The sequence below is a fragment of the Leucopleurus acutus genome (assembly GCF_964270905.1).
Source record: "Leucopleurus acutus genome assembly, chromosome: 5".
NCBI classification, from domain to species: Eukaryota; Metazoa; Chordata; class Mammalia; order Artiodactyla; family Delphinidae; genus Leucopleurus; species Leucopleurus acutus.
The window spans coordinates 22,933,403-22,949,046 of NC_139147.1; the positions used below are offsets into that span (position 1 = coordinate 22,933,403).

At 33.1% G+C, this 15,644-nt stretch overlaps 1 protein-coding gene across 4 annotated transcripts in view; it reads right to left on the reverse strand.

Moving 5' to 3' along the window:
• Window positions 1-15,644, reverse strand: part of NCAM2 (neural cell adhesion molecule 2) — a gene marked incomplete at both ends in the record, with an annotated part of 498,781 nt that overhangs the window by 32,059 nt on the left and 451,078 nt on the right. For all 4 annotated transcript variants that reach the window (XM_082839435.1, XM_082839433.1, XM_082839432.1 and 1 more), the window contains one exon: window positions 5,996-6,176. In XM_082839435.1, coding sequence (XP_082695561.1) covers window positions 5,996-6,176 — 181 coding nt within the window. The remainder of the gene's footprint in view (window positions 1-5,995; window positions 6,177-15,644) is intronic.

Genomic DNA, 15,644 nt, shown 5'->3' on the forward strand with positions numbered 1-15,644 from the left:
GAAAGGTCACCAGTCATTCCACTGTGCTACTGATAAATTCACACTGTTACTTAAATATGAGCTCATCATATTCTGCAATGTTTGCTGCTAGTTTTTTTCTGCTATCATATTTTCCTATAAAACATATTTAATAAAAGTAGTTATATTTTTAATAATGAAGTACCAAGAAATATAATTGAAAATGATAAGTTCACACAGTGAAAATTTTCAAAAGAATAAAAGCAAGGAACATTAACTCAACTGGCCATAGGTATACTCTAGACATACGTTATCGTTGCTCATTTAAAATAATTTTGAGAAACAAAGATCATGAAAATAATTTACAGAAATTTACTTTCATATTATGTACTAAACCAAATAAATATTGTTTTGCATGTATCATTAGTATTTAGATTTGACTGAGATTTTCAGATAGTTAAAATGAAGTTTTTCCCAATTAACTGAACTTCAATTTCACCATTGTTTTAGAATTTCTTTAATTTAAATTCTAAAACAATCATAACCTTAAGAAAGCATTTTAGTATTTGCCATGCACTTGAATGTTTTGTTTTCCATTCATGTTGAGTTATTTGGAGATGAAAGGGTATACTAGTCTTGCTGGAAGTAGACTTGAATGCTATCAAAATAATTTTACTCTACTGTTCATTATAAGTATAATCAAAAAAGTCCATTAAAATAAAAATTAACTGAAAAATCTTAGCAATATATTTATTGGTGGTGATCTATGTCACTTCTTGGTATGGATGCAATTATTTTCCATCAAATTATATTGAGAGTCTATGTTAAAATTAGGCATGTTTTCAATTCATAGTAACAAGAGAAGAAAAAGGAAACAATTTATGAAGGGTTTTGTTTTGTTTTATTTTGTTTTGTTTTTGGTTAAAACAAACAATATTAAACATGTTCTAAAGCCAAAAGAAATGGTGAAATTATTTTTCAGAGTCATTTTATCTCCAAGAATTTTTTAAAGCATTAGATTATACTCATTCTACCAAGTTAGGAATATTTTTAGTCATTAAAATTACAGAACAAATCAATAAATATCATTTTAACAGCCTCTAGTTCCATAGATGGTTTTGTGATCAGTTTTACAAGAATTAATTTGTCATCACTACCCAATATTTTCATTGTTTATAAAATAAAATGAGATGGAATTATGCTGTATGAATATTCCAAAAGAGAACATAATTGTGATTTTGCACACTCTGTTTCTATGTGAATCAAGGAACACCACTTTCAAAATAAACACATTTAATAAGTGAAGAAATGAAAATATTATTAATCATAAAATAGTTTTCACATCAGAATCATGAACTATGGAGAAATGTGGTATCCACTAAGATACGTACATAGAAAAGCCATTATTATCAATAGAATATATGACATATGAATGTAAGGTAAGCCTATTGTTAAAAAATAGTCCCTCAGTCCAACAAATAAATGTACTCTTAATTTAGCTGGCTGCTTTACTCAAAGAGTTAAATATATCTGAATGCACATAAGTAATGGGTTTTTAAATTCAAAGTCCATAAACTTTATTTGGACAGTTTACAATGCATGCTATTTAAAACATAAATTAAAATGAAATTAACTTGTAAACTCCATATATTCTCCAAATTAAATAAGGCTTAAGAGTTGCTAGTTTATTATACATAACTAATTTAAAATATGTTTGAATTTATAATGTGTATTTTAAAATGGAATAAGAAATTATATAAGAGTAATTATAATGAAGGCATATGAAGATTATTTTGCCGATACATAATTTTAACTCTATAGTATTTTGTGGGTTTTAAGGCTCCCAAATTCACTGTCAACTATCGCAGCTTCTAAAATTGTCCCAAGAATCTTCCCAGAGCTAAATCAAACAATTCTTGAACTAAAAGGGCATGTCTTTGATCTGGCTTTCCATGAGACCTTAGCAGTCTCTGGATTCAGTCACAGTAAATTAGACATTATTCTGTGACATTTTTATAGATAAAATAAATATTTTATCTTTCCTTTTTCCAGTAAGATGCTCTGGTTTTGTGTCATCTGTACAGTTTAGAGGGGATGAATTCTGTCTCCTACCTTCTCAGATAGCTTTGTCTGTACATCTGTATGTCTTACTTTTCCTTGACTGCTTGATCTGTTTCATCAGCTGTGAAACACGTGCTAGCCTTTTTCATCATAAAAGTCCTTCTAACACTATTTTCCCCCCTCTGCTCACTTTCATACAGAGCTTCTTGAAAGCATAAATTAACATGGACTCTAAACCTGCTAACCTCCCATACAATCCTCAGCTCATTCCTACCTAATTTCTCTCCCAAGCACTTCAGCAGAGCTGTATGTAATAAGCACATTTCACATCTCTTTCAGTTGAGTTGTTGCACTCAGCAGTGTCTGAAGGGGCAAATGTGATTGATAAATTTCTTCTGGAAATATGACTGTCTTTTAACTTACAAGATACTACAGTCTTGCGTTTTTCCAGGAACTCTAGTCTCATTGGGGGAGGGAGGGGTTTCCTTGTCCTGTATAACATGGTTATACAGGACATGGTTCTTAACACTCTATTTTTCAGTAACTAAAGAAGCACCCCTTGAACATTAATGCTGTGCCAGTCACCCTTCTAAGTACTGGTATTGGGTACTGGGAAACATCTATGAGTATCACAGACATCAACTATTTCTCATAGAGCTTAGACATTACTCACTGTGTGGTTTTATCCCCATCCAGGCTTTAAATATCAATTATCTGTTAAGGCTGAAAATGTCATAATGTATATTTCCAAGCCATGGCTGTCTTCTCATCTCCATACACACATATCTAACATCTATTTGACATTTCAAACCTAACAAATACCAAACCAATTTATGTTTGACCCCTACTCTCCAAATCCTGCTCTGTTTATAAGATTCTTCATCGTGAGAAAGTCATCAATATCTACTGAATCCATTCTGTTACACAGGCAGGTTAATCTACATCTACAATGTGTCTGGAATTTATTCATTGCTTTCTTTTTCTACTGTTATCACATTTTTTTCAAGCATTCGTGTTCATCCATCTCTTGCTTCTATCCCGATGAGCAAGATTAATCTGTCTGTAATGTCTATCGATTCATATAATTTCCCTGCTTCAAATGATTTCTTATGACTTTCAGGATCTGTTTTAAAATTATTTACATGGTTTTTAGAAGACCTTGGATTGGTTGGGTCACAGATCTCTCGGTATCCTTAGTTTTGTTCACACACCTCCAGGTTCTCTCCCAGCCATCTTTTTCCTGGTTCTTAAAGCAAATCAAATTCCTTCTTCTTTCAGAGACTTCTTCCATATAAGACACTTTCCCTGGAAGTCTTCTTCCTTACAAGTTTCTTTCAGAAGGTCACTTTCCAAGGGAATCCTTTCTCAAGCCTCACCTACCCCTATAAGTTAGGTATACTTGCCAAAGGCTCTCATGGCAGCACACTGCACCAGCATATCTCTTAGTTGTAATTACTTTGTGGATGTTCTAACTCTTGATTAATGTCTATCTTCCCTACTAGATTGTATAGTCTTTCAGTGCAAGAACCAGTTCTGTACTTTTCACAGATAATTCCTTTGCACTCATCACAGTACTTTCCACAAAGCAAGACCCCAGTGAATAACTGAAATGAATGAATGAATAAATCTTAATATTGCAGAACCAGAAGAAACTAGCTTAGGGATTAGGAAATCCAAGAGAAGTTAAATGACAAGAGCAAAGTTGAAACTATAAACCATTTTCCTTCTAAGTACTGTCCACAAACTAACTTTCCAAAACTGAAACAAAATATTTTTATAGTAAATGCATCATAGCATACTTTAGTTATTTTTGTGCCTATATATATATATATATATATATATATATATATATATATATATTCTTCATATATATGTTCTTCATATATAGTCTATCTTTATTTATCTTTCGGTTTATACTTACTATTGGTTTTATTAACAACAGTTTCTTATAAAAACAGCATAACAGGGACTCTGGGAGTATAATGTAAAGTAACATGCCTGAAATCTATTTTTTTTACAGTTTGCGTTTTATCTATAAAATATAACTAAAATATTGCTTTCCATTTCAAAAAATATTCATTTTTATCTTGATAAAAATAATTATTCCCTCCAAGTGTTTGAACTAAATTAAAGATGTAGGAGGATGTTGTAAATAGTGCTGCAATGAACATTGTGGTACATGTCTCTTCAGCAGCATAGCACGGGGAGATCAGCGCGGTGCTCTGTGACGACCTAGAGGGGTGGGATAGGGAGGGTGGGAGGGAGGCTCAAGAGAGAGGGGATATGGGGATATATGTATGCATATGGTTGATTCACTCTGGTGTACAACAGAAACTAACACAGCATTGTGAAGCAATTATACTCCAATAAAGATCTATTTTTAAAAAAAAGATGTAGGAGGATGAAGTTTGCTCTTGCAATCCTCCTTTGAAGATTCTGACTCAGATTAAAAATCATATTTATATCATGTTCCTGATATATGCAGAGAGGATAATTACTACAAACATAATGTGTTATAATTGTAGAAGAATTTATTGATGTTTAAAACTCACAGAAACAATGAACTTAATAGTTCATTCAACCGTTCTTTTTATTAGGTGTATCATCTTGTAAGGACATGGGATTTGTCATACGATTTAAAATAGCTCTGACCTTGAACAAATACTTTAGCCTCTCAAAACTGTATCTGTAAAATGAGGATAACTCTTTGTTGCTCAACTCAGATTCAAGAATAAAATGAGACAATAAATGCAGAAGTACTTTGTAAATTATAAAAAGTGCCAGTACAATATGATACCCAGCTATCCATATTATTTCTAGATACTTCTAACTTCCTAATTTCAAATTATAATTGGAAGCGCTTACTAATTAATACTAGCAATACAAAGCCATGATATAAATTACTTTTAAACCATAAAACCAATAGTAATTACTTTTTTATAGAAAGATTAATTGTATAAAGCTGCTTTCAATGAAAAGATGATGTATAACAAAGTCATACTAATGAAATTAATATTAATTTGAAATTACAAGAGGATTAAATAGCATGACTGAACTGACAAATTTTTTTCCAGTCTCAAAAATATTATGTAATACTGATACTCTATTATAATATGACTTAAATAAATCATGTTTATGAATATGCAGCTCTGATATCTCTATCTATATATAGAGTATATGTGTATATATACATGTATGTATACATTTTAAATTTAAAAATTTTAAATATGTAAAGGAATGATGAATGTTAAAATATGACCAATATGACAACTCATTAACAGAGTTAATTGACTATGAATCAGGACAAATTCTTGCATCTTCACCTCTATAGCCTATATCTGAAAAAAATTTAATATCCCTCCTGTAGACTTTGACAATATCACTAGCATAAAATAATGTAAGCACTATTCCCTAATAAAGGTAGCCACCAGTGCGCTGTGACCACCAATAATGAGTGTCCTGCAACTTTTTGAGCTTCTTTGAAACTCTATTCATAGTTCTTTCTGCAGGTGTATCTGTGGTTGTTACTGCCTCATTGTGTGAGAGATTTTATCTTTCCAAACTCAACTTGCTTAGTCAGGCATGAAGGGGCTCATTTTCCCAGAAGTGGAGGACCAGGCCCCATGTGTTTGGCAGAGAAGTTTTCTCCTTTGCAAAAGTTTTTTCTGGGCTCAACGAATATTTTTCATGTTGATTTTCAACAGTTTCTCTTATCCTCCATCCTCCCCCTCTGCTCATTCTCTCTCTACCACTTCAACCACTAAAGTTGTCAAAGTGCATTTACAAATGAACCAATCTTTTATGGCAAGAGCAACTGAGAAATCTTTATTAAGACATGTAAATAATCATGATTAGAACCTAGAATTTATACTTCCTTTATAAAATTATGTTTTCAATATTAAGAAAAAATCCAGAGGGGTTATAAAAGATACTGTCATATTTATTTTCAGCCTAAGAAAGCATATAGTTTTCTTACCTTTAATAATGTTGGGTTTTGGTGGCATGCTGAACTCATAGACTGTTGGTTCTGAATATCCCAATCTATTGGCAGCTGTAATTTGAACTTCATACCCCATTGTCCACTGTAGATGCTCTAAAATAATGTGGTCTTTATTTCCCTGCACTTTTTTCTCTAGCCACTGGTCTTCTTTATCTTTCTGTAAAGGCAATACAAATATATTTTGTAAATACCCATACACTAAAGCTGTGATCTTTAAAAAAAATAATTTATCTTGAAATGGAGCAAGTGGGTTTATTAAATCGAAAAAAGGCTATTTTCTCATCCACTGGGATAAATGACGTTGTAGATAGATGAAGTTATTTCTAAGATTTTTCCACAAAAAATGTAATTGTTTTTAAATTAGCTGAAGAGTGATAATTCATAATGAATCCTTGATGATTCAAATGATAATTCACCTCCATAAAGATTTTTTAAAATTTCACATATATCAGTTTGCTGTTTAGCCACTTTGTTGATTATTAATAATCATGTGAACAGGGAAAGCAAAATATTATATATAGAAAAAGCTTAACATACCCATTAAAATAATTTCCAGAGACTATTGTTTAATGTTTGGGGCAGGGCAGGCAGTGGGTAGTAAAGTGTCTTACAAACAAAGTCTGGATTTTTAAAATAGATTTAAATTTCCATTATCATTTTTTATTACTATGATGTTTTGGACTTATAATGAAGCAACATACAAGAAAAATTGTTACCTGTTAAACAAGTTATTAACATAAGAAAATAAAATATGTTACCCTATCCTGAACATTCTACACTTAAATCCAGATTCTTTTTCTAAAATAAATGTTTTGGACAACATGCTATTTGAATAACCCCTTTAAAAAAATACTATGACTACAGTTACAAATAATTGAAATAATTTTATGGATTAAACTATCCTAAGCAATGTGAACATTCAGCTGAGCCATATTTTAACCATTTAGAGTTTAAATGGTAACCTCTGCCTGTGTCCCTCATCTCTATTACAGAAATGAGGGTAGCAGCTGCCTCTGTTAGCTTTCATCAGGAAGCAAAGAGGAAAACTGAGTAAATTGTATATTCCAAGGCATTAAGAATCATAACCACTTAACAAATGACAGCTATTATTAAAAAGAAACTATTTCCATAATAACTATACAGAAATGAAATGATAGTTTCTCTGAAATCACATATCTAATAATCCAATAATCCATCACTGCCATTGAAAACCTCAATTTCCCAGAGGTGTAATTATAAATAAATTGTAACCTGGAAATAGTGATAGACATATAGATATATAGACAGATCAATAGATCGATTAGTCAATCTATTTTTAACCTCAGAGCTCAGCCCAGTATTACGTTATGTTGAGCCAATATTTTACAATGTTTATTTGACTAGAAAGAATAATAATGTTTTCCACATTTATAGTGAAAAATGAGGATTTGTTATCTAAAATCAAATTGTGGAAGTTAAATTCATGATTGCATTAAATTGATGGTACTACAAATATTAAGTATCCTTCAAAAGGGTATAAGACCACATTACAGTTCTGGTACCATACTGTGATTCTCTTTTCCGACTTAATTGGTTCCATAGAACTTTTATTACAAAGGAATTCGGCTGGCCTCTTTTGTTGCTTCATCTAAAACTGGAGATACTACCCCCCTCCAAGTGTTTCAGACAAGCACTTAAAATTATCATATAAACAAGAGGTAAATTCCCTTGCTTTCTGAAATTTATAAACTGACTAATTTATTAGACTGGGCTGGTGTCCAGTGTTATGAAGTGTACTGAAAAACCATTGGAAAACAACAGTTTGGACCAGAAACCTTGTAACTTGTCTAAGTCTTTAAATGACTAGTAAAGTTAAGAAAGGAATCTAGGTGTGTTTTTGAATTGCTTAGAATAGCTGTGTCATTAGCCAGGATTGTCCCAACATCCACTTTCTTCATCAGTTCATTCATCAATTATTCAGTCTTTAGTGGATAGTGAGACTGTTCTAGAACTATGAACACAACAGTGAATAAAACATGTACAAATCCTTATTTTGGAGTTTACAAACCAACACAGAAGGAAGACATGAGTTCTTTGAAAAACAAGAGGGTGTTTTGGGAGCATATAATAGGGAGAACTAATAGAGTCCAGGAATCAGGAAGTTTTTCTCTGGGGAAGTAATGCCAACTTTGCTGGAAATAAGAAACTCCAGTACCATTTTTCTTTTCATTCATCCTCACCTAGTGAATGAAGATGTGATTCCTTCACAGAAGTTTCGATCCAAAAAAATAGGCAAAATGACTGAAAACCTCAGAAAGATGCACAATCACTGGGAGATGTAAAAACAGACACTGTATGTGTATTGTTTTAAGTACATATGAAAGCACTTCATAGGCATTGACCAAAAGAAATAAAAAGCTTACAAAAATCTCCACTGAAGGGCTTCCCTGGTGGTGCAGTGGTTGAGAGTCTGCCTGCCGATGCAGGGGACACAGGTTCGTACCCCGGTCCGGGAAGATCCCACATGCCGTGGAGTGGCTGGGCCCGTGAGCCATGGCCACTGAGCCTGCGCGTCCGGAGCCTGTGCTCCGCAACGGGAGAGGCCACAACAGTGAGAGGCCCGTGTACCGCAAAAAAAAAAAAAAAAAAAAAAAATCTCCACTGAAAAGTAATTTTAGATCATATATGATATATGACATATATACATAAACATACATATAAACAGTAAAATACATATATAAATCATTGATATATTGTAAATTGTATATAGACACATATACAGAAAGGAGGAGATAAGGAGTAGGAAGACTGAATGATCAGATAAGGACAAAGTTACACAAAGAAGTAGAGAGTTGCCCCTGTGGATGTCCCCTTACCTCAATAATTAAGTATAAGTTCTAATTTATTATCAAATGCTTGGTGAAAGTGAATATTTGCGTGGAAATCCAGAGTTGAGTTTTGCTTTGGATCTGAGTGGAGATGTGGATGAAAGAGTCAGAAATAAGCCAACAGCTGATATCTGGGTTACCCTAGGATACAATTTATTATTCAGAGGGACGAAGAGACTTCACGTCTTTTAGGTTATTCTCCAAAAATACTATTTCTGAGAATTGAGCATTTGAAGTGAAACTTCCTGACAAGCCCAAGGCATGCAGATAGTCTCTTGTGAATATCCAGTCACTTAACTTTCAATTGTTGAAGCTCTTAGCCTGATAAATTAAAAGTCCCTCCATCATTTTAGATAGTTGGACTGATGGCATAAGGAACCAAAAGGAGTTCTAATAATTTCCCCAATTTGAATCAATTTCATTTTCCATTCACCATTAGACAAGGAGGCTTTTTAATCCCTTAATTGTTATTCCTAGGGAATAGGGGAAAAAAATAAGTGGGTGTTACCAAATACTTTCCTAGGCATCAAAATCTCATTTATGCATTTGTAGAGTGCCTAATTTACAGAACTTAAGTGCTGAGGGAACAATTTAAGATAATCAAGTTGCAAAAAGTTCCCCTAGGTAATTTAATGAGATGATTTGCTGAATATGGCTATTATTAATAAGCCAGTTAAATGCTGAAGGGCAGCTACTGCAAAAAATATGGTCATTTTGTTTTGATGTAGTTTCTTTTAAGCAATCCTTTTTGTCAAAACATAGATAGCAGGGCCATATGACCATTAAAGGGACTTCTTAAAAGTTATTCTAAAATCATAATATCAGCATATAGGGAAATATTTGCTATCAGCTGTATAGAGAGAAGAGTGGAGGAGAGATGGAGAGGGTTTTGGTTTGCTTATATGTAGATGACTCCTTGACTGCTTTTATTCATAATAAGAAAATATCTACTAACTTTCTTTTCAAAGTCTCAGGATATATATGGTCAACATCATCTTAAGTAAAAACTGAATAATTATAAAAAGAGAGGACAATAGAGGAGGTGAGCTTGTATTAACCTGATTAATTTTAAAGTTCCTGTGATTGCACTGTGTTACGATTTAAGATTGTGTGTTCCCATGCAAGCTGCCTGGACTTCCAGTAGCCTGGTTCAGCTATTCACTACTTGTATGACCTTACAGAAGGCCCCAGAATTCTCTAAAGCTCTGTTTGCTGCTCTGAATATGAGAGGTGATTTAGCAATCTGGATAATTTACACACACACACACACACACACACACACACTCTGCTGTGATTGGGAAAAATGCAAGGTTTGGAGTTTTTAGGAGAGTTTCAAATTCTAATCTCTTTTTTAATGTTATTATAGTTGATTCAAACTGCCTTTGTTCCAGGTCCTGAAGCTTGGTAAAATTTTGTAAACTGGACACTACTTTATCGATTCCTACTCTCCATCACCGAGGTACTTCTTTAGGGAAAAATAAGATCTAATTTTTCCTATTCATCACCTTCTGTGTTCTCACATCCCATGAAAATTCACACAGTGCAAGTGTTTTCCCTTGCATTTATTAATTCTTGTATTTATTAATCTAGATACAGGATCATTTATAATTGTACAACGTAGACTAACTCATTTATTGTCATCGATGCATTTATTCATTTAGATAACAATTAGTCTATTTGATGCTAACAATACAAGGATGAATAAAAATCATCATTTTCACTAACAGCAAAGAAAAAAATACCAAAATGTTTAGTACCCTTTAATGTCCATAGCTATTCAATGTTGGAAAATATTTCAAAACTTAAACTGATGGCTTTAAAGAAATGTCAATATACACACCTAGACATAATTAAATGAGAAAAAAGTTATTAATAAACTATGAATAATTTATTAGAAAATAAGTTCCCTCAACAACAAAACCTCAATTCTACTTATTTATTATTTTAATACCCTTTTCAAAATATACTTTTCTTTTTCTATGGCCATTGAGATACAACTTTCCAGACTTTGAGTCAGGCTTAAGAAGGTCAATTATGACCTAGAAACACATGCTAGAGCAGTGTTTCTAGTCCCTATAGTATATTCCTCAAAATTGATGTTAGGTCACTAATTTTATTTAACCCTTCTTAGCTGAGGAAATTTATTTAATGTACCAACACTAAGTGATAGTTATGATCCGATACCTATCATCAAATTTGAGAGAAAACAGTGAAAAACTAATGGAAGCATGTACAAAACTATTTATTAAATTATACAGAGTTCTTTTGACATTACAATATGAAGTAAAAATATTCTGTACATAGAATAACTGCTTTAATTTTTTCTATACATGTTATGAGATTAATGTTTATCTTTATTCTCCAAATACATTGTTTAATCTTGACTTATTAGAGATGTTAATTTTCACAATGGGTCCATGGAGGCATCTAATTCTGCTTTTATTACTCTAGTTCTGTTCTAATAGATTCTGTCTTCTTAATAGGCCACTGAACAAAGTTGTGTGCTCTATCTACTACAAGATAACAGAATAATGTGTTTCCTGATTCATAATCTATAGGAAGTTAAACATTCTCTATATTACAATATGATTAGCCTTCCTTTTCCAGTGAAATGCAGGTTTAAATATTCAGATTCAATGTCTGCTATAAATCAACACTCACATAAGGAATATATTATCTCAATTTTGTTTCCTAGCTTATAAAACATATAGTCCTGTGCACAGGGGAGTTGAAAGGTAGGGTCAAAGAAGCAATCAACTAAAACTCATAAGAGTGTTCCTTACTTTCCAAATGTACCTATTTTATTTCCATAGAGGTTATCCAACTAAAAAATGCATTGCATATAGCTAAATAAAATTTTAAGTTGTTCAGCTGCACTTCACTCCACTGTGGAATTCATGCAGTTTGAGGAACTAATAGATGAAGTAGCTCGGAATCATACAAAGAACAGTAATAAGTTATTTTTGAAATAGTTATTATTTCAATTACAAGTGCAAATATCAAGGTAAATGCAGCTATAAATATTTAGTAACTGAATCTTGAACATGAAAGTTTCAAATGTGAAGAAGTAACCTGTTTAGAAAGAAAATGTGGAGAAAATTATTCCTCCCCAAGATGGGCTGTTGTTTGACCACATAAATATAACTTTATACTGAATCTTGGAGTTTGCAAATTGGGCCTGCAGAGCATGATATTTGCAGGATGGAGGAGGTGATAAAGGGAGAGAAAGAAAAACATAGGAATATGGAGATGATTTTAGTGTATTGGAGTACAAGGCATACCACTAAATGATATGGTAAAGATGAACTGGATCAGAATGGTTGTATTTGGAGGCACAGGTCCTAGACGATTAAGATGGGACAGTGAATGAGGAGTCAATACAATCTCCACAGGCAAATTTCAATTCAGCCCTTACTGCTGCAAAAGCGTTTCTGCTATAAAGTCTCATGTTTTGTTCCCCATCCCCACAGGTGACCAAGTCACCCCAATTCTGTAAGGTTCAGTTTGTCCATTAAAAAATGTGAAAAAAAAATCACTTTATGTATGATTATATATTTTTTTTATTTTTTTTCCTTCCAAGAGTTAGCAATACCTTCCTTGAAATACAAAGGATATGAGGAATTACTTTTACAAATCTTACCGTAGAAGCCCAAAGTTCTACTAATAAAACAGTGTTCCCTGCTAAAATGCTAATAAGCTTTAGAGCAGTAACCCAGTAATTGATTATCCCTCAATTATAGCTATGTTTGAATTATGCAACCCATCATTTTCATTACGATATTTAAAATGAGATTCACTAGTAATTTTTGTAGTTAGATAAAGCTGGCTCTTGGAAATTAAGAGGAGAGGGTTGGCAAGACAGAAATAAGATGGAATTGGGGAGAAACTAAAACTTTCTTTTATTGGTAGAGTAAACACAGATATTGAGTAAATAGGCAAAAGCAGGGCATTGCTAACATTAGGCTGGTTGGGGGCAGGGTGGGGGGAAGAAAGGCAAAATAATGGAAGCTAGAGATTTACTGAAAACAAAACTTTTTCTTTTTCAAGTTTTAATCTGAGGCGGAGTCACATTAGCTACATGTAAAGGTAAAATATATTGATGACCTATCTAAATTTGAATCACTCAAAATTTTCTAATCTTATTATAGTTAACACTTTACTTATCTGTAACACTTTACTATCTGTGTCCTTGTATGTATCACACATAACTTCTCATAGAAGACTAATTCTAATACACATTAAGGAAACCAAAGTAAACTTGGTCAGCATTTTAAACAACAATTTATGTTTTCAAATATATACATATATTTCCCCTTGAATGTCTATTTCCATTTCATGAATCTAATTGGCTCTAAACAGATGTAGTGATACTCCAGTGAACATTTTCATTTCAACAATGACTGGGACCACTATTTGCAATGGAGTGAGTGGCGGTGAGAGAAGCTAAACATACTGTAATGGGTGGTTCTGGATGGATCACTGTTATGCCACCCAAAGTGCCAATAATGTGCCTTTTTAGATACATAGGATTCATGACAGGTGCACTGTTATGGACTAAATTGTGTACACCCTCACAAATTCATATGTTAAAGTTCTAATCTCCAATGTGATTCTATTAGGAGATGTAGCCTTTGAAGAGGTAATTATGGTTACATGAGGTCCTTAGGATGGAGCCCTAATCCAAGAGGACTTGTATTTTCATAAGACGAGGAAGAAATACCAGAGATGTGTGTGCACAGACAAAAGGCCATGTGAGGACACAGCAAGAAGGTAGCCATCCACAAGCCAAGGAGAGAGGCCTTGGGAAAAACTAAACCTGCTGAAACTTTGATCTTGGTCTTCCAGACTCCAGAACTGTGAGAAAACACATTTGTGTTGTTAAAGCCACTTGGTCTGTGGCATTTTGTTATGGCAGCCCTAGCAGACTAAGACAGCCTTTATAATGATAAAGGTAATTACTTTAATGGTATGTTGAAGACTCCATTGTTTAGCTGACCCAACTCCCAACTATAACACCTTTATTTTAGTGGTGGTCATGAGACATATTCTATCTAATGAGACATAATTCTCATTCTGCTTGGTGGAGTTTTTGAAAAATGTGTATGGTATTGCTGGAAAAACAGACAAATTAAGCTTAAACAGCCTATTGCTCCTTTTGTTCTTTTTGCTCTCTTCACGTTCTAAAGGTAGATGTGAGGGCGACATCTTAGGAACACAAGATAATCTGTATGAAGACAAAAGCCAACATGCTAAGGATGAAAGAACATCAGGAAAAACAATTTGGACACCTGACTGTATAGCTGAACAAAGTCACAGCATTCCTACGTATGCAGGCTGTATTAATAAAACTCACTAATAGATGAAGAAAAGATACAATTTGAAAGAATAAATATTTGCCATCATCAATTGAAATGAGTGATTCTGGTTAAACTCAATATAACATTTGTGTTATTTCCAATATCAACTCTTCAAAAGGCCAAGACAAGCACAGCTTTTAGTTTTAGGTAGAAATTATACATATAGAGAGTATATTAAGCATATTTTTACAACTGGTCATTGAATCTCAGGGTTCACCATGGGATTTTATTGAGGTTACCTACAAATTCTTACCATTCATCTGGATTTAGTACCATATATTTTTCTGGGTGCAACTATAGGCCACAATCTGCATTCAAGTTGTTTTCTCCCAGTTTAATTCACACTAATTTGATTTAAGTGGGTGACGCTTGCAGAGAGACTCTTTCCCTTCCAAAGAGTTTCCAGATGGTCAAATAAGAATGGCCAAGAAACCTGGCTTGACTACTGAAACACCATCAGATTCATAGAGAGACGAGTGATCCTTTCAGAGTTGTTTTGGAAGGGAGGCATGAAGCCTCCATAGCAGATTAGCCATAAAACACACACAGCTGTTCATCATCCCCAGCTTGAAACCTGCAACAAAGAGGGGTCCTGGGAAGGGGATATCAGTTGGAAATGTAAAAGACTGAACTGGTGTCTAAAATTAATTGTTGACGTGTGCTACTCAAAATTAGACTCCTTTAACTATCCCTCAGAATTGAGATGTTTGGATACTACGTATAAAATAGACAACTGATGGAAACATACTGTACAGCACAGGGAACTCTACCTAATGCACTGTGGTAACCTAAATGGAAGAGAAGTCCAAAAGGGAGGGGATATCTGTATGTGTATGGCTGATTCATTTTATTGTGCAGTAAAGGCTAACACAACACTATAAAGCAACCATACTCCAATAAAAATTATTTTAAAAAAATGAAAATATTTAGATGTTTGAAATTAAAAGCAACAACATTATAATTTAGAAAATTGTGGATTTGTGGGAAAATAGTTAAAATTCATCTATGTACTATTAAGGAGCAATTACACTATTTTCTAAAATATAATAAACTTGGAAAGTATTAATAAGTGTTCAGTAAACATAAACATGAAATTGAGACATTATGCGCCTAATCATAAACATTAGTAAAACAGAAGGTAAAAAAAATAAATTAAAAATAAAATGATCCCTAAATTTTCCAAGGTTTGCCTGATGTGGAGAAAACAAATAAGGAATATTTTTCAATCTGTTTTGTGAGGCCACCATTACATTGACACTATAAAACAAACAAACACAAAAAAGTAATCATGTCAACTGGAAGCCAGAAAAATTTTAAAATTCGGTGTTACATTTCAAAAATTGCAAGAAATGAGTAGGTGTTGGAATACAAAAAGATGTATGTGAATTAAAAATGATAGCT